The sequence below is a fragment of the Crocuta crocuta genome, unplaced genomic scaffold, assembly GCF_008692635.1.
Source record: "Crocuta crocuta isolate KB4526 unplaced genomic scaffold, BGI_CrCroc_1.0 scaffold138, whole genome shotgun sequence".
In the NCBI taxonomy this organism is placed as follows: Eukaryota; Metazoa; Chordata; class Mammalia; order Carnivora; family Hyaenidae; genus Crocuta; species Crocuta crocuta.
The window spans coordinates 5,592,938-5,612,872 of record NW_027532585.1 but is presented as its reverse complement, the minus strand read 5'-3'; the positions used below and the strand labels follow the sequence as shown (position 1 = coordinate 5,612,872).

At 45.4% G+C, this 19,935-nt stretch overlaps 1 protein-coding gene across 1 annotated transcript in view; it reads right to left on the bottom strand.

Annotated features, from left to right (window-relative positions):
* Window positions 1-18,987: 18,987 nt before the first annotated feature.
* GFRA1 (GDNF family receptor alpha 1) overlaps window positions 18,988-19,935 on the bottom strand; it is a 206,645-nt gene continuing 205,697 nt past the window's right edge. Inside the window, exon 11 of the mRNA XM_077779525.1 lies at window positions 18,988-19,143. Coding sequence (XP_077635651.1) covers window positions 18,988-19,143 — 156 coding nt within the window. The remainder of the gene's footprint in view (window positions 19,144-19,935) is intronic.

Sequence of the window (19,935 nt, the reverse complement as noted above, 5' to 3'; positions counted from 1 at the left end):
TCTTTTCTGTGACCTCTACCAGAGAGGGGTAACCCTCCCATCACTGTCTTACCCTGGAATTTAGGCAATGGGCCATCTCGGCTCCTCTCTCTTTGCCAATATGTTTCCTCGGAGCTATTTGCAGATTATAACCTCATTATTTTTGTTTCCATGTTGGCAAGATTTTGTCTGCAAGTCACTTCTCAGTTTTGCCTCCTGTGTGGTTAAAGCTTGAAGAAAACTTAATGAAGTAAAGACCAGATGACACCCGTCTTGCCAAGAATAAGGGAAATGACCTTATTTGTAAGGAACACAGATAGAAGCGTTTGCCAGCTGGGGGTTGTTTCTCACACTATTCTTGGCAAATCTGGATGAGCTTTCAGATGGGCATCTGAGGGGCCAGGATCCCGTGGCCCTGGTTGTGAGATTTGAGCCTTGTTAGTAAAGAACTCCACAGAAAATTCTTGCAAGATTCATGGCTTTACAATGGCATATGCCATGCTTAAGGGAAAAGAAATATTTCCTTGGCGAGTGATCCAGTGCAATAAGATATTTGGTGTTAATAGGAAATGCCTTGTGCATTTTCTGCCAGAGTCTGTATCCCTTCCCTGGACTTAGGTTCTCTGGATCCTTTCCATGACTCTTGGGTTTAGACAGCCAGCTTGTCCTTGCAGGAGTGGTGACCCCAAGCAGTGGCAGGCTTTGAGAAGTGCCTGAATGGCCCAGCTGTGTTGTAAATTAGCATAACTGGCAGGCCCCATCTGTCCAGTTTACACTGTGTAGCTGATGCTGCCCTATCTTTTGTTGTTAAATTCTTAAGATGGTTTGAGTCTTAACCATGTCAGCACAGGTAGAGAGGAAAGAACAAGAGCTTTGGAATCTCACTTCCCAAGAGGCTCACTTAAGAGTCAGATGCATTAATTAGCCTCATCTGTAAAATGAGGGAAATAATTGTGCCTTCCTCCTGGGCTGTCCTGAGGGGTAGATACTCAAAGTACTGGGCTAGTGTCTGACATGTGTTAAGTGCTGCACGAGGGTAGCTGAGATCCTTGTGGTGGTACTTGAACTCAGTGAACCTTTCCCATCAAGTGGCCAGGGAAACAGTGAGCAGGTCCCAGGGCTGGAGACAGGTGTTTACCATCCCCCCGGCATGGCAAACCCTCACATCCTTCTCAGCCACACTCAGGGACTGGTTGGCTGCATTGCATTTTAGAGGAAGCACTGGCCACAGGTGATTCCAAATAAATATAACATCTCCCACCTCCAGATGAAGTTTTCCACCAACACTCTCTGCCAGCAGGTTAAACCCCTGGTCCCATTTCTGGGCACCTCTCTGAGCCTAAGCTGACACTTGTACCCTCTGCCCCTTTGCATGTGTCCCCAAAGCAGGGATTTAGGAACATTTTCTTACATGACAGCATTCTCCAGTAGCCTGTCTGTACATGAGAACAGGAAGTGTGGAGGGAAGGGTGATAGGGTGAAGAACTGCCGATCTTACTTCAGCATTGACCCCAAACACACCAAAGTACAGTGCTCCAGGGAGCAGTTTGAAGGTCACTGCCCCGGACAACTGAAATTACCTCCTAAAGGGCTCTCCTGGCTTTGCCCTCAAACCCTTCTGTCTGCTGCTGTCACTGGAGAAATCTTCTTTATCCCCTGGCTGTGTTCTTTCCCTGCCAAGACGTGTTCCGTCACTGCTTGCCACCTGCCACACGGAGCCCATGTCCCAGCCCATGTCCCATTGCTGCCCATGAGACTGTGGGCAAGTTACTTGCTCTCCGTGTCTCAGTGTCACAAACTGGCCCCATACACAGAGGGCAAAGTGAGACCAAGGAAAGAGGCAGGCTACTCCAGGTGGGTGGGCGGCATACCTAAAAGGCTTATTTTGGGCAGCTGCAAGGCCAGTCATCTCCACACCTGCCTGCCAATTCTTAAAAGTTTATATGGAGGTTTTAACTGGCTTGGGATCATGTACTATCCAGATGGTCTCAACTCTATACCACTATCTTAAGGCGGTACCTTTGGGGCATGAGGAAGGCAAGGGGAGTGCACATTCCAAGGACAGGGGAGTGGGTGCAACCCTCCACTTGCTAGGTCCAGTTCACGGGCCAACCAGCCGACATGCCTCCTCGATGATTTCTTCCAGCACACATCTATAAAATGGGGGTGTGCTGACATCAAACCCAACTGTACGTGTAATATGCTCAGCTCTGTGCCTGGCACATTATAAGTAAGTGTTCAGGAAATCTTAGATGGTGATGGATTGGTTGTCTGTATACATACCATACCTTTCTGATTTAATTATAAACAATCTAGAAAATTTATAATCTAATGCATAATATGGGGCCTGATGCATAAATATTTGCTCAGTAGGAATTTTGACTCCTATGTGGCTTTATAGAATTGTGGCTTAGAGCTTCTAGATCATTATTTCTCCATCAGAATAATCCTGAATTTATGCAGATGCCTGGTCCCCATTTCAGACCTACTGACCCAACATCTCTGGGGGCAGAGCCCAGGAATCTGCATTTCAACATAATCTTCTATGCATGCCGCGCAGAGAACCCCAGACATTGGTGTTAAATCTTTGCCTCTAGGTCTACCTTAGGCTCACAGGACCTCTCTCAGCCTTGAGATAGTAATCCTTTCATTCCATTTCCATCAATCTGTCTGCATCAGCATTTAATTTCAAAAGCTTTCTCTGCCTCATGCTGTTGTACAATCAGCCCCATTCCAGAAATGTTGATTTTGACCCAAAAAATTCTTGCAGAGGTATTTGGCCTCTGGTTTAGGTGAAGATGTCATTTTCTGGGGGATAGTTCTTTTTGAGTGGCCAGGTCCTGCTGTGTAACAGCTCACTAAGAACAGCAAAGGCTCTTCATTTTTCCTCCATTTATCTTCATGGTGAGGGCTTATTTTGGTTCCATGGAGGCAACTAATTAATTACTTAATGTTCTTTTGTATTTTTACCAACATTAGGCCAAATTTACGTCGTAGAACAAGCCATCCATACAGTATGTGTCATAATTACTGTTTTGCAATTTCACACCAGCAAAAATTTATTAAAACTTCACGACTCATTAATAGTAAGTGATCATAATCGCTTAATAGAAAAGGAAACTGTGCTAACGATGGCAGCCTTGATTAACGCATTTGACCTTAAGTCATGAAGTCAAGTGAAATTAATATCACTGAATGTTGAACATAAGGTTTTTTACAGAGCACATCATTTCAACCATCATAAAAGGCAAATAAACTAGTTTTGAGTTTGACTAGATTTGAAAACCTTTTAACGCTTCACAACAAATTAAGGGAATGTTAATGAACTCCTATACAATGACAATTAAGTGACAGAATGTGAGTAGATGCCGAAATAGCTCTTTTCTATCAAGTGCTGGAGGAATGTTGCCCAATTGGCTGGGTAAACATGCAGACACAGGCGTCGCGAGGGTAGCAGCCTGTCTCCAAACAATTTAGTGCATGGTAGGAAGAGACTCGGCAGTCCTTGAAGACTTTACTCTTTCCTGACCAGATAAACGCATGGGGGTCTAGAAGGCATTATAACCCAGAAGAATTTTAATATTATTTATTTTTTTATTATTTAAAAAATTTTAAANCTGTAGAGTGCTTTAGGTAGTAATGACATCTTAACTATATTTATTTAGTTAATAAATTTAGTTAATAAATAAACTATATTTATTCTTCCTATCCATGAGAATAGAACATCCATGGAATGTTTTTCCATTTCTTTGTGTCTTCTTCAATTTCCTTCATAAGTTTTCTATAGTTTTCATCATACAGATCTCTTGTATCCTTGGTTAGGTTTATTCCGAGGTATTTTATGGTTTTTTGTGCAATTGTGAATGGGATCAGTTTCTTGATTTCTCTTTCTGTTGCTTCATTGTTGGTGTATAAAAATGCAACCGATTTCTGTACGTTGATTTTGTACCTGCAACTTGGCTGAATTCTTGGATCAGTTCTAGTAGGCTTCTGGTGGAGTCTGTCGGGTTTTCGATGTAGAGTATCATGTCATCTGCGAAGAGTGAAAGTTTGGCTTCCTCTTTGCCAATTCTGATGCCTTTCATTTCCTTTTGGTGTCTGATGGCTGATGCTAGGACTTCCAGCACTATGTTAAACAACAGTGGTGAGACCAGGCACTCCAATTCTATTTATAAGAACCAAGTGTCCCTTTGGATCCACTGACTCCGCTTTATGTCCCAAATGCAGATCTAATGGAATGGCCTCCCTCATGTGAATGAGGTCTCTCCTGCCCCTGTGAAGCCTGCAACCTTCAGGACCTGGGCAGAGGGAAGCAAGAAAAGTACATAAACTTCCATGGGGACAGGGATTATATTTCTTTGTTTCCCAAATATTGTGTCCATTACATGGCAGGCCTCCAGTGAATTTATTTAGAGGGGGAGGGAAGGAGCCTGGGAGAAACTCAGTTCATTCATTCTTTCAGAAACAAGCTGTGTGGGCTCAGATCCCCACTATGCACTGGGTCTGAGTCCTAGCGCCATATTGTTTTCATAGTCAATGCCACCATTGGTTTTTTTATAGTCATTTTTTTAATGGGAGCAGCTGTTGCCAACATAGGAACTTGAGAACAACTCCCTGAACTAAGTTCTATTACTTACACCCTTTGACAATTGGGGAAATGCAGGCCTAGAGAGGTCAGGAAACGTTGTCCCTGGTGTTTCTTTTCTTTGCCATCCATTGGGGATACAAGGGGAGACTGTCTTCCCTTTTGGGGGGCATTTAAATCCTCACTGGGTCAGGGAGCTTCATTCACAAAGAGCTAAGTGACAGTGCAAGGTCACGTGTGAACAGGGGAGCGAGTAAGGTGAGCTGGCGAGCTGTGGGTGCCCTAAAGGCAACGAGCCCACTGTGTGGGGGGTTCCCAGATGGGTGCTGCAGGTGGGTAAGTGGTGGCAATGGGTGAACGTGGGAGGTGGGCAGAGAGAAGGCAGTGAGTAGGGCTGCTTGTCTGTGTGGAGAGAGAGAGTAGGACAGAAAGTTAGGAGGTAGCTTGCAGTCAGAGCTTGGTGACAGTGGAATTCAATAGAACCTGAGAGGGAGAGGTTCGAGGTCCAAGGCAGGTGGTTGAAGGCAGCAAGAACAGAGGGGAAGGGTGGCTGCAAGGGAAGGCAAAGGCCCGCTGGCCAGTAGGATACGGATAAGGAAACGTGCGTGCAGAAGTGGGGGCTGGTGACGGGGTTTGCATGCATCCCATGCTTAAAGAGAGAATTTTGGATCTTTTCCTCTCCACCCCCTTGGAAACTCTGAGTCTCCCTTCTGTGCCCCTCCTTTGTAAGAAGACCACTGCTCCCCTGACTGCGTGAGCCCAGCCCGGGGGTTCTGCTCGTGCGCCTTTCATTTCCAGGCACTGATGAGCTCCATCCGTTCTGCCTCCCCAGCCTTCCCACCTGTCTCCACGCAGTAGGACACCCCCGACCCTGCCCACCTTCCCTTGCATGGGTTGAGTTATGTCTGCCTCTTTGCCTGTCACAGTTGAGACGACACCCACTTGCCTACAGCATCCACAGGGTCCCTGCTCCTCTCCAGGCTCCCAGCTCTCTCCTCAGTCCCTTCATGCCAGCCTCCTGGACCAATTTTTCTCTTTCCAAAGCACCATCTCCCTTCCCACCACTGTTGCTGTCTGGAGTGCTCTCTCCCCACTGGCAGTGCCTTCTTAACATTCAGGCTTTAGATCGGAGGATGCCTCCTCGGGGATACTTCCTCCGGTCACCCAGATTAAAGCTGCTTCCCAGTCCCATTCATCATGGCACCCCATTTACTCCATAGTAATGTCACCATATATTTCATTAGCGCTTCGCTATATGCCCGCACATGTTGTCCTCAGGATCACCCGGTGAGGTTGATGTCTTTCTCATCCTTATTTTACAGATGAGGAAACTGAGAGCACTTGTCACTGTCACACTTTATTTGTTTACCTTCATAAATGCTCTCAGGCTACTGTGTAAGCTCAATGAGCCTTTCCGGGCAGGGAACCTGTGTGCAAAGCACACAGGCAAAATCTGCCGTCAGAATTCATTAAAATGTCTCCAACAATGATTGCCTGAAGGACAATTTTGTTTCACTGTCAGTAAATCCCAAATAAAAAAAAAAAAAAAAAAAGCCAGACACATACTTTAGTTCTTCGCATTACAATAGGATTACCAATTTAAAACCTCAGGTTTCCTTAAAGATCTAATCCCTCCGTGGCTTTGAAAAGGGTCTGATTTGCAGGAAGCCTCTTCTGGACCCATGTGGTTGCAGGATAACACTGAGGCTACAGGGCAGACCGTTCGGATTCTGGGGGCCCCTCTGATCTGTGGGGATTTTCCAAGTTACTTAACCTGTGAGTCTCTTTTCTTGTCAGCCGAACTGGGAGGGCAGCACCTGCCTACTGGTCAAGATTCTGAGTGATGCTCCGTGTTACACAGAGGAATGAGGGGCCCAGGGGAAGCATAGGTTTTCTACTGGAAATGGGAAAAGGCAAGGAGCAAGCAGGGATCACATTGGAAATGTACTCGATGGAGGGGGGCTGGGAAGATCTGGAGGCCCCAGATGGCTCCCAGGTGAGTTGGGCTTTATGGGTTCTGAGCAAGTCCCATGTGTGAGGCAAACTGAATGTGGAGGCTCAGGCAAGGCTAGCTTACCAGGCACCTAGAGGTCACCGGTCCGCCAGAGGGAAGCGCTGATGCCTCTTTTGTTGCTTTTGCCCCATACCTTGGTTTGCAACCTGGAAGCATTTTCCCAACATCATCCCATCCCTGTGCTCCATTGTTCCGCCCCCCATGCTGAGGCTTATGGGTAAGTGAACGGCATGTAGCAAGATCAGTAAGCAGCCTGGTGATGAGTATCTGAAGTTGGCTATCCCCTAAACGCAGAAGGGGTTATTCAAAGAACACTTAATACCCTGTGAAAAATGCCTTGAAAAACTCAGTGGAATAGAAGAACAGAGTCTATAGATGGGCTCAGCAAAAGCTGATAGTTAATTAAAATGGTTTGCAATTCCCCAGCGAGTGGAGATGCCAGAAGAGGCAGAAAGGAAGCTGGGGGGAAACGTCACGTGATGGGTGGGTGTGGGGGCGGTGCACTGGGGGAACTGGAGTGATGGCTGCACTGTCTCCCCTTCTCGCTGACCAGATGAAGGTCTCTTCCCAAGCCTGCCCTTCTGCATCCACAAAATGGGGATGATCACGAGCTCCCCACCCACCAGTGGCAGAATCAAAGGAACAGGTGTGTGAACGTGCCCTGCAAGCTGAGAACACGTCTAAGTTGAGGAGATGTTATCTGAGTACCCGACGGATCCTTCAGGGACAGAATATTTTGGAAGAACAAAAACAAACAAGCTTAATATCAGATTGTAGTTGCCTTCGTATTCGGATACCGGGCACTCACAGACGACAGATGGTATCAGGGATTCCCTTTCAATGGACTGAGAAGGGAAGCAAACTTGGATGAGAAAGTGTCTGGTAGGAATTACCTTTTTCTTTTTGACTGTTGTACATTTCTGTTCCATTTGGGTTCTATTTTCTGAAGATCCCTTCCTGAAGCTAGAATGAAATCCTTGCAAATTAAAGATAGAAGCCCACGTTCCCTCAAAAGTAGGTGCCCCAGACTGAGATAAGACCACAACAACTGCTTTCGGCGGTGTGATAGAGGGCTGCCTGATATAAGGGCTGCCTTGACCGTACCCTCTCTTTCCCATGTCTCCATGTTTTCTACGTCTCAGCAGAAGTAGGTAAAGTCAAAATTTAGGGCAATGCAGGGACTAAATGACTTCACTGAGCCAGCCACCGTGCCAGGGATCTGGCCCTTGTTCTCTGCCACCTCCCCAGGGGCCAGAGCTCCCATCGTCTGCTGTCATCATTCCAAAGACAGAAGATGCCCAGGGAGTGAGAGCAGGGCATCTGAGTAGGGTGAGTTGGCATCCCTGAGGTTGGAGCTGGGCCAGGCACTTCCAAAGTTGGACGAGAAGAGGCAGGCGATATTTTTCTGGGCACAGTCTGTGGGTAAATTAGATCTTTAAAACATTTAGGCAGGCTTTTGTCACTTGGTGTTAACTGTGTACCTTACAACTACTTTAATTGGTTTCGTGTCTAGAATGAGGGACTGAAATGGAAGTGTGACTCTCAGGGGAGCAGTCCTGGGGCTCAGATGGCTTGTCATATTTCTTTTTTAATCTTCTGTTCTTTTCCTTAGGTGAGGGAGGTAATCCAATTATCTTTTGAAGAGAAGCTCCTGCCGCAATATGTCAGCTTAGGCTGCTCTCATAACATGGCCCCAAGTGTGGCTGGAGGGAAATAAAATGGGGATGTGGGGTGTACCTGCAAGCTTTCCTTCCTAGAGATAGCCCCTTCACAAGGCTTGAGGGCAGAGAATAGTTTAAAGGGGCACTGGCATCCTGAACCTGAACCCCAGTCCCACTCTGCTTCCCTTGACTGTGTGACTTTGCATTAGTCATTTGCTCTCTCTGGGTCTCCATCTTTTCAGTCTCTTCATGCAAAATTAGATTAATTCCATGTTGGAGTGGTTGTGAGGCCTGAATGAGATCACGTGCATGGAGTCCGTCCATCCCGGTGCTGGGGGGAGGGGCGCATGGTGAACACTCAATAGCCAATGGTGTTTATTACTAGGCCATTGTTACCAGGAGCCTTCTGTGGGTACCTGCTCACAAGCTAATCCTTGACACTCCTGTCACCTAAAGGGCTGATCCAGCCTGCCTTCGGGCTGGGTGAGCCTTGTCTAAATAGAGATAAGTCACCTCATGTCTCTAACCACAAGTGAGGAATTAGTAAAAACCCTCCAGTATACATGGTAATCACAGTGCCTATTCCCCAAAATGCAGCAATTCATCTAGAAAGACGTTCTGTGGGGCAGTCATTCACTGCCTCTTGAGCTGTGTGGGGCTTTGCTGGATGAAGGGAGAAATTCTGGTCCTAGGCATGCTCCGAATCAGAGATGCACTTGCCTCTTTCCTCCAAAGAGTAGCGGCCAAACTCTGAATGGGGTTTAAAGCAGCTACACAGTTCATCCTTCACCTTTTATTCTTTAAAAGACAACTGGTAAAAATAATACACAAACATGGTAAAAACTATATCTAGGTAGAATCAATCCATCTGTCTGTCCATCTGTCCATCCATCTGTCCATCTGTCCATCCATCTATCCATCTGTCCATCCATCACCTATTTATCCAACTATCCATCCATATTTCTATTGTCTGTCTAGCTATCTCTCATCTGCCAACTATCTATCATCTATCTACCTATCTATCATCTGTCTAATCTACATTTCTAAAGTGGATATGAGTAATGTCATATTTTTTTTGTTCTGTTCCTTGCCTTTTCACTTAATATACCATAGCCCACTTCCAGTTTCAGTGGTATATACATCTACATGTTACAGATAGTTGCACAATATTTTCTTGTCTGGATGCACCATAAGTTCTTTAACAAGCTTGCTGTTGATGGACGTTCAGGTTGTTTCAAGGATTTTGCTTCTCCACACTACTCTGCGCTGGAAATCCTTTTGCATAGACCTTGGCATGTTGTATAAGGATGCGGGGTCAATTCCTTCCAGTGGAATTGCTGGCTCAAAGTGGATATGGATTTTCAATTATGATACACATTGTCAAATGGTTTTCTAAAAAGGATCGCCCCTATTCATATACCCATCCAAGGCATTCTCAGGCCAAATGCTTCCCTTATCTTTTAAACATGGTGAATTCTTTGCCGAGCAGCCTGGACGGGGGATCTTCCTGAGGATAAAAGCCATCAGAGCGGCCAGCAGTGCCAGTTTATGTGGCTTTTATGGATACTCCTGCTCGTATCTTTCACATCACTGTGTTTTTGTTTATGCTTTATTTATATCGCCAAATGTGAGCAGCCTTGTATCTTGTTCCTGTCACAGTTTTTATTCACTTTCTTGGCATTTCTCTCAGGGTTTTATTAGTCATTTCTTGTTCCAGCTCCTAAAATTTCTATCACCTGCATCCTGGGGATCTGGGTTGTATTGAAAAGGTGATTAGAATACTAATGGCTGGGGAAGAAAACCCGATGCCCCCGGAGCACTGTTCCCTCCCATTTCTGCTAAGATTCAGAGGCCCTCCTAGCCCTGCCCTTCCCAGGGGGACCCGCCCCAGCTTCCTTTCTCTGTGAATGAAGCTGTGGGTTTCTGCTCCGGTGGCCTGAGAAAGCCAGAGCCAGGGGGGATGTTGGGATCTGGGGTTTTGTCACTCCTCTAAACTACCAGGTCCAGCTCCAAATGCGCATACACTTTGAATCCAAAGTGTAGAGCCCGCTGGAAAACTTCTAAATGTGGTTATTTGAAAGTAGGCCCAGGAGACAAGGGAATAGGAAAACCCAGCTGAATGAAGAATCACCAAATCGCAGAATCTCCAGCAAAAGCCAGGCTTCTGTCCTATAACCGGCAAGGTCTTCTTGCTCTTCAGGGGACCACAAGTTGTACTGAAGCAAATCACCCTGCTGGAGTTAATTACTGTGTTTCGTGCTTTAATATTTTGCCTTAAAAGGTCCTGGTGGAGACAGGAAGCGTGGGTGGTTCAGTCAAGTGTCCAACTTCAGCTCAGGTCATGATGTCACATTTGTGGGTTTGAGTCCCACGTCAGGCTGGGTGCTGACAGCTCGGAGAGCTGTGTCTCCTTTTGTGTCTCCTTCTCTCTCTGCATCCCGCCCCTAACCCCTGCTAGTGTTCTGTCTCTCAAAAATAAATAAATGTTAACAAAACAAAAATAAAAGAAGTCCTGGTGGGGATATGGTGCCAGAGATTGAAACCTCCCCAGGGACACTGGGGAGTGCTATTTGGAGCAACCACGATCACGATGTTAATGCCCAAAGGTAAAATCCAGCCTCCTCTGGTGGAAAGTCATTTTTCCTTGCCAAGCACTGAGCTAGGTCTTGGAAATAGAAAAGAACTACTCTGTCTTTACTTTTTATCAAAATACTTACTATTTATAAGTTGACACAAATTATTCAATACACCTAGGATAGTATCTAGAGAATTCACCAGTCCTATCCTCCAAATATAAAATTGTACATGGAAGACGTAAAATAAGCATAAGGTATGGCCCTGCGCAGAGCCTGATTCTTTTTGGCGTGAACATGTGAGCTATGAGGGTGGGTTTCAAACAGTGGCTCTCAATCAGGGTGAGCCTGCTGTCCCCTCCAAGGGGTTTGACAGTGTCTTGGGGGGTGGTTACTACCACCGTCCAGTGGGAGAAGGGCAGGGATACTGCTAAACACCCTACAATCGACAAGACCAGACACCATCCCCTCCCACCACCACAACAAAGAATAATCTAGAAGCATCTGTCAGTCACATTCAATCCTCAGGAATCTTATCTCCTCCGCTGTCAGAAACCCCCCTATCTTGATACTGAGGATCTCTCTATGTTGGCAGATTTCAAGATCACTTTCCAATGAATTAAGATAAAAGAACAAGACACCACACTCATGGTTTTGTTTTGTTTTGTTTTTTTAAAGAAAACAATGTTTATTAGGACATTCTGGGGTGGGTGAGGTGGCTGAACAGACTACGTATGTACATTCTGTAGTGCTTGAGCAATATGTCAACAAAAAATTCAAACATCACAAAACCACTTCCAAAGTCCAAAGAGTAAAACTTGCACTTCTATACGTAGATGTTCCTCCGTGGGTGTCGGTGATAAAGCACAGCACCAACAGCTGTGTGAGGAAGCCGTGTGGGGATGGCCCGGGAGAAGGTACAGGACCCTCAGGAAAGCAGACACACGGGACGATGAGATACGTGTATTGTCTTGTACAAGTAGGAAACTCAGGAAACACACAGAATAAAATGGGCACAAGAAGGGAAGTCACTCCTCTGTATCCTCTCCTAACTGAAGGCTTCAATGAAACTCACCATATCCCTCACCCCAGCTCTGACGAGGCTGGGTGTCTGACCCCCTCTCCCAGGACAGAAACCTAAAACCATCCTAAAAAAACGGGAATCCTTATTCTCTTCCATCTGTATTGTTAGCCTACATGAAACAGAAGGAACAGAAACTGACACATACCCTAGGGTTAAGAGTAGAAATGAAACACCATCTAAAAGAATACAATCCCCAAACCCACATCCTGAATCTCACACAGCTTCTCAGCAGGAGGAGGATTAAACAAGAGAAAATAATTTCAATATCTAAGGGATAAAGCACAGGAGACGGAAAAAACTCTTTAAAGAAAACTCTGTGGTGAAAAGTGTTCCCCCTCCTCCCCTGGGGCGAGAAAGAGAGAGATGAAAAAAGGTAGGTAATTAGAAGAGATAGAAGTTCCTGGATTTCGGGTTTCTGAAACCATTTCTTCAACCCTCTGAGGACAATCAGCTATTTCTGAATCCAGAAAAGTCTGATTACTAGAAGACCGCAGCCAAATAAGGCAGGCCAGTCTTTGATTTGGTGCTACAATTCCCATTCTCTTTTCCTCACATTTCAGAAAAGCTTTCAGCTAAAGCTAGAGAATAAAAAGCCAGATTCCAGATCAAGCACGCTTTGCATACCAGGGAGAGAGAGAAGGCTGGACCACACAACCCTGTAGGAATTGTGACACAGAGAAGGAACGGAGCTTTGTGATGGAGCCTTAAGTGCCAGTGTGCTGAGAAGGTCCAGAGGACCTTCACCTGTACCTGTGACAGATGTCCTGCCTGACCCTGGTGATGGGTGACGCACCTTTACCCACTCAAGACACCTGTGCGTTTCTCCACCCAGGGCACCCCCAGGGTTTTCCAGTTCTTCATCCTACTTTAGTTTTATAATCTGTGTTACACTTGCCGGCATCAGGGGTCTCTGCGTACTTTCAAAGTTTTGCTGTTTCGAAGGAACAGCGCTGGCTGCCTGCTTTCCTCAACTAAAGTGGCTCTGGTGTCTTCTATTCCCACCTGCACCATAGCTGGGGCCCAACAGCTGGGACCTTCCACTGGCATGGCCACCTGGCCTTGCTCACAGCCTTCTGAGACCTCAGAGGATGACCCCACCTGGTTCTCGGTGGTGGCCCACAGGCTTCAATGGAGGATGGGTGCGTCTGCCTTCTCCATGTTGCTTGAGCTAGACAGGCTCGTGTGCGCATACTGACTGGGACTTACTACCTCTTAGAGCCTGAGTCAGGAAAACGGCTTCTTGGGCTACTTATAAAGAGCATTTAGATTCTCCGAAGGATGCTGAAGTGAAGGATTCTGCCATCTAGAAAAGATGGGTGTTTCTCCTAAGCTGCTGTCAGAAGGCTTTGTATCTTCAAGTTACTATTCAAGGAGGAGCTTCAGTCCTGAACTATACTTCACTCAACTAGACTAGAGGTTCCATAAATGCAAATTGAAGACCACCCATGTTTGCTTCTCGGGATGCTGGCATTAGCCTGGGCTTGGTCTGGGACTGGTGGACTGGGGTCCACCTTTCTGGCCACCCTCCTGCACTTGACACAGATTCAAATATCAGCAGACTCCATAGCTAATTTCCCATGAAAGCAATCCACCTCATTTGGGGAGTCCTGTCCTTTCTAGGACGGCCTGGTCAAGCTCAGCTCCTCTTTGGGACAAATGCTAATTTTTCATCTCTCAGCAGGAAACATAGTAGGCAGACTTAAAGCTACTTTGGTTCTAATGCTTTGTTTGACCTTCCTTTCCAGGTCACCCTCAATGAATAACCTCAGGACACTGTTACCGTTGGTGCCCAACAGCTCAGCACCAGCAAGACGGTGCAGACAGACCGGTTCATGCCGCCATATTATAAAATGAAGCCCTTCAATGCCCCAAAGTTTTTCGTTCACCCAATGTTGTTTAAGTACCTACTGCGGGTCGTGCTTTCTGTTAGGGAAGGCTGGGTGAGTGGGAGAAGATGTTAAAATGAAAGAAGAGGCTGACGGTCTCTAGTCAGTCTCTTGGCACTTTTTACGCAATGAACGTGGGGAGGGGTAAGAAAACTCTGAACGGATGAAGAGAAGAAAATCAGAGAAAACCTTCTATTGATGCTGGTGCTGGGCTTGGCAGCTGCCTTTGAGCAAAAATGAACTCCCCGTGGCAGTGGGACAAGACGCGGATGCTGGCACCTGCCAGAGGGGGAGCCGAAGTCGAAGTCGCAGCTGTGCTGGTCACATGAGCCTGGAGACCTGAGGGGGCAGGACCTCAATGGCTGTTAGCAGGCTGTGGTTCTCTGCAGGCAGTTTATTGAAATGGGGTCTGTGCATCTCCCCACCCCTCTGGGCTGGCTCTCAGAACAACCAGAGGTGCAGGTGGCACATCCGGCTGAATGACCCCAGGCCATCTCCAGGAGGAGGGAGAAGCTCATCACAGAGCCCCTGGAGCCACAGAGGGATGCCTGGTGAGGATGAGCAGACAAGGGATCCCGAGGGGGATGCTTCCTGGATGCATGAAGTTCCCACCTGGGGATTAACATCACCTTCAGATCGCCTGACTCCTGAGAAGCTTCTCTGTCTTTAAAAAGCCAGGGTTATATGTAAAAGGGGCGTCTGGCAGAACAAGAATTAATCTGGGTAGGACTAAATTTAGAATGATTAGGATGAAAAATTGATGGGAAGGGACTCTATTCAATCCTTAAGTGATAAAGAACAAGAATGGGGACTGGGCATCAGTAATCAACATGAAAGAGGACACAATCAGCCCAGATCTTAAGACAACCCTCCTCGTGAAACAAAGGAAATGTCCCACTAGATACATCCCAGGATGGAGACAGTGGCAAACCCATGATTTAAAGCCTCTGCAGTGAGAATATGTTCAGACAAGTAGAGTCCTCCCCAAACATTCTAGAACAGCCTTAGAACAGTCACTCGGAATGAAGAGCCGTGTCAAAGTCATGAAATGTCAGATATATACATGAGATGCCTATCTTAAGGATGAGAGAAAAACATTGCTTCTAAGGGCTTAAAACTGAATTCTCAGCTGTTTTATATTTTTAGAATTTCTAAAAAGAAATTTCTTTCTATGTCATCCAGATATTAGTTCTGGCTTGGTTTCATAAAGGCAGTGCTGTCTAACTCCAGGGACTCTGGCTATTTTGTTAGAACAAGGTTCCTATGAGGACCCAGTAAGGAACACCAGTGGTCTACATGGTCCATTCACCCATGGCACTTGGCTTTGTGCTGCACCTTGATTTTGCTTCATCTCTCTAAACTCCCCGAGTTCAGGGCAGACGGGCCTTCTGTCATCCCTGTGTCTGGGCCATTGGTAATTCACGCCCATGTGTTGTCACTGCTTTTTGGTCTTTCTTGAAAAGATGGGTCTCACATGGGTCTCATTTGCTTTATCAAAGAGCAGAAGCAACAAAGATCACAGGGGTATGAATCCAGGATATCAAGAACAGTGTTGAAAGAGAATTAGAAAATGTGAACTCACTTAAGGAGCCCTTTTCTGGTCTGCAGTTTAAAACTCAAATAAGGCATGCATGTCTGACTACATGAATGAAAACTTATTTTCCAAATGACAGCTCCTCCAAAGCCACTATTTTGTAAATAGTTACAACAGAAATACATTTTTGCTAGATTCTAAGGAAAGAATTTGCAAATTGGATAAACTCTCACTGTTCTAAGATTTCTTTTCTCCACTAGCACTTTTCATGGACTCAAAAATGCTTCTGCTCTGCTCCCCTCCTAGTTCAGCAAATGGAGTGTTTGGGAGTGACTAATTTAAAGTACAAAGGGACAGGTGGGTGACAGGAGGCAGCTGGAGGGGACCCACTCTTGGAGCGTATGCGTGATAGGAACGATCTTCATATAGACCAAATCAAAGCCGCAGCAGCTTGGGAGAAACCCTGTCTGTCCCATATTTGACTAACTCGAAGACAGCTTCTAAGACATCTTTTTACTGCAGGATAAAGAATTTTTAAATAGTTTTATTTATTTTTTCAATGAAAACCACACTCCTGTCACACTCTGGATACAGTTCGCTATACTTAATAAAACAATCTATGTAATTATCAACTTACACTCTAGGGACTTGAAAAAATTCAGATATGGAAAAATAAACACTGAAGTGGCATTCTGAATCATTCTCTTTATTGTGCGCTTCTTCTTCCTTCATGTGCTCTATTAAACAGATACTCAAACATACGTTGGTCATAGATATTCAACATCAAAGTGGAATGAATGTGCTTCCAGTCAAGTTGGCAATATGGCCCTTCTTTTTTGTTCTCTTAACTATGCAGGACATGGCTAGACTTGAGGTGAGAGTCATGGTCTGCACGGACATGAGTTACTTTTTTTATTTTGTCACAATCAACGACAAAGAAATGCTTTCTGCGAGAGGTCGAAACCTCAGCAGAGAGCTCTTGTATATTTGGTGCTACCCTAATTGCAGGGACAGGACAGGAAGTGATCACTTTTGCTTTCAGCCCTGTGCAAGGAAGTCAAAGATTTAAGTCTCTTGCCTGCTTTAGTCCTGGGACAAATAATGGTGGTGTGTCAGGCGCACCGTGTTAAACTGAGAATCACACCAGACAGCAGAAACACTTGCTCAGCGCAATTTTGTAAGACTCTAACATGTTGTCATTGAACATCATTCCCCCTGTTTATTGAATCAGCAATGTATTTTCAAATTTAGAATTTGGTAACTCTAATATGCTTCTATCTGTGAAGAAAAATGAGATCTTTGTTGGTGATAGATGAGGCTTTCCAAAATTTAATTTATGTGTTGCACATCCTCGTGTTCTTCACTGAAGGCTACCCTTGTTAGCTCTGATAACTCGCATTTCCTCTTCGGTCATCTGAAGCTAATTACAGCTGCTGTTTACTGCAGAACTAATCAATAGCTTTCTATAGTAGATCACATAGAATCAGACCCATATGCAATTAGTCCAATGCAGATACACAGAGATACCTTAATTAAAACAAAATATGCTCTGTAAGAGGTATGCTTTCATAGATAACTGGAATTTCAAATATTTCGACACATTTAATGTGTTTATTCAAAGTAAGAGTCTTTATGATAAGTTTCACTACCCAAATTTCCTTGATAAATTTCCCTTGAAAGCATTTTGAACTGAAAAAAACTCAGTACTTAGTATTATACATTTATGTTTATTAACATTTGGATATAAATGTACTTCAAACACCAATAAGAGCTAAAAGACTATGCCTTTATCTTGGATCTCGAACAGATTTCCCACCCCAGTGATTGGATTAATTCTTACAAGGCAAACATCAGCGGGCAAAGGGGATCAGTATGAACTGTGCACCTTGGGTTCCTCCGCCAGCCCCTCCACTGATGCGGGGAGAGATAATGCTCCCAGCAGTCTCTTCAGGTGGAATCTCCTCTTCTCTATTCAGTGGAGAAGCATGGCTCCTAGCACTCGATCATTGTAGGTTCTGAATGTCGCCATCAACCAGACTTTGAAAGTGCACTTCAGGGTCTACTTGTTGAAGGATGAGAACGATGGAAGATGATGTGCAGTGAACAAGCCAGATGCCTTGTATCCAGAGTCCTGTTCCTTGTATCTTTACCAACCAACTCATCTCCACAGACCTGTCATTGGTCCCCCTGACCCACCGCCTTTTTTCTTTCCACACAGTCTGTCAGAGTCTGTCATGGAGGACACATAACAAGATGCAAGTAGGTTCCTGATAACCGTCGGACCAAATCACTCTAAACAGTGGCAAGGTCATCCCCTTGAGAGTCAAAACAACCCTTAGGAAGAGAACGGTGTACGCTGGCATGGATCTGCTTCAGAAGAGCGGTCAGCAGCTCCTTGCCCCCCATCCCAGCCAAACCAGTCTTTGTCAAGTCACATGAAAACCAAGGTACTGGATTGTGTCAACTGGCACAGGCGCCACTGGATTCTGCAGGGCATTTACAAATGGCCGCGTTTCCTCACGGGTATGCACGCTTGCATGTCAAGAAATGATAAAGGACAACACCTGGCTGCTCTGTTTCCTCCTGCCTGTCCCCAGTAACGGGATGCAGAGCTTTCTGCTGAAGCACAGACTCCTCAGAGTCTGCTTTTGAAGAGCTGTCTTCGTGAAGTTAATATCGGAGCGAACACTACTTATGAGAGGAAAACAAGCTCCGTGTATCTTGTATTAAATCATCAGTAAAAAATGAAGACAGTATCATTACTTTCAAAATATAGAAAGCCAATAGTTGAAATCATTTAGTAGTAAAATTTTTTTCTACATATAACTTCATACGTGTAAAGAGTATTAGAGTGACATGTCAGCTATATTGGACTCTTGTTAGTTAAAGGGCTTCTCGCTCAGGTAAGGCTTAGGAGAGTGTCGTTCAATGGTCAAGGTTCTGCAAACGTTCATGCACACTTGCTCCCCCCCTCTCCTTACTGACTAGAAGACAGACACTACATTTAGATGAAACAGGTGTCTTTTGTTTGGTAAGAGAGTGTAGAACTGTTTGCAGTACACTGTGTGGAAAATGCTAGTCCATATAGAAAAGGTGAACACTGATGCAAGCTGGTTTGCACAAAGTTCATCAAGATCCTTTTGATGAGAACCTTTGTTTTGTGACCAAAAAAAAAAAAAAAAAAGCCTCAAAACTTGCACCCATGATAGGCTAAAATGATGTCATCAGAAACTAAAGTCATTACACGAGTATGGAAGATTCTTTAGAAGTACTAACTCCTTCTCTTGCTAGTAACAGCCAGAGTTAAATTGTTAAAATCATCGACATCATCATGTAAAACATGGGCCCAGTTTGTCAGCCAACTTTACAAAGTGCCCCTTTATAAGACAGCATACCCCAAAGCCTTTTGAATTTGGAATGTAGCACTGCATCAGGTATCCCATAGAAGCCCTAAGGTTCATAAGATTTCTTAAAAAAAAAAAAAAAAGAAAGAAAGAAAAGAAAGAAAGAAAAAAGGGAGAAATAAAGAAAAAGTTCCAGTTGGATGAAACTGTTTTCCCAGTGTCTCAGCTGAGCTCCTAAAACTGGAATTTCAGATACACAAGAGGACAGGAAACAGATAGCTTGGTTTTGTTGTCTTTGTACATGTCCACACTGTTTTTTAAATGCAGCTACGATGTTTCTGCCAAAGATAAAGATAATAAAGTGGACAGGGCGGTTACCACCAGAATCAGCAGCGAGCTCAGACCACAGGTTGGAGGAGCAGCCATTGATTTTGTGGTTATGTGGCTGGAAGCACCAGCGAGGCCATTCTTTTCGTAATCACGCTGTAAGAGAGAATATTTTCATTACCACCCACTGCATGTCTTCCTCCGTCCCAGTATATTTAAACCACACTCTTTCTCTCTCCCACCCCCACCTCCAACTGGCTGTACCATTCATGAAGCTGATCCAAGGTATTATTACTATGTACGGAGACTTCAATTCATTGGCTTATAGTCAGGAAGGAATCCTTAGTCTGGGTGAGAACTGTATACTTCATGATAAAACGGCCAACACTTGCTTCCTGCCCCTCTGCCATGGATTACCGAAATCCTCTTGTGGGACAGCTTGGAGCCTTCCTTCACTCCTACCTCCTGGGTCTCCCAGTAGCTGTGCAACAGGGAACTTTCCCTTCTGGTACCTGTGGTCCCCACCTCCACCCCCCAAGCATGGAGGAAGGGCAGGAAGAATCATCTTAGAAAACTGGTGCAGGCAAGTATCAGTTCATGTGGAGATGGGCCACAAAGTGCCCAGAGGCCGCCAGAGCAGTCAGCAACATTTCTCTCCATTTGCCTGTTCAACCCTAGATTTTCTAGATAAAGGAGCCTGCCCTGACCGTCAGGTGGAGAGCCCCCACCAGAACCCAGGCTTTCTGGCTCCCAGTCGGCATAGCTGTCCCAAGACAGATGACTCTGTCCCCACCACAGCACCCGCTCAGTCCCATAATGCCACACCCCAGTGACTGACACATGACAGAATCTTCATCTCATTTGTAAAACAGGGAGAGTAACATGGCCTGCCCAAGCCACCTCTGGGTTGCTGCGGAGGCTGAAGGAACTGCGGATAGAGTAAGCAGT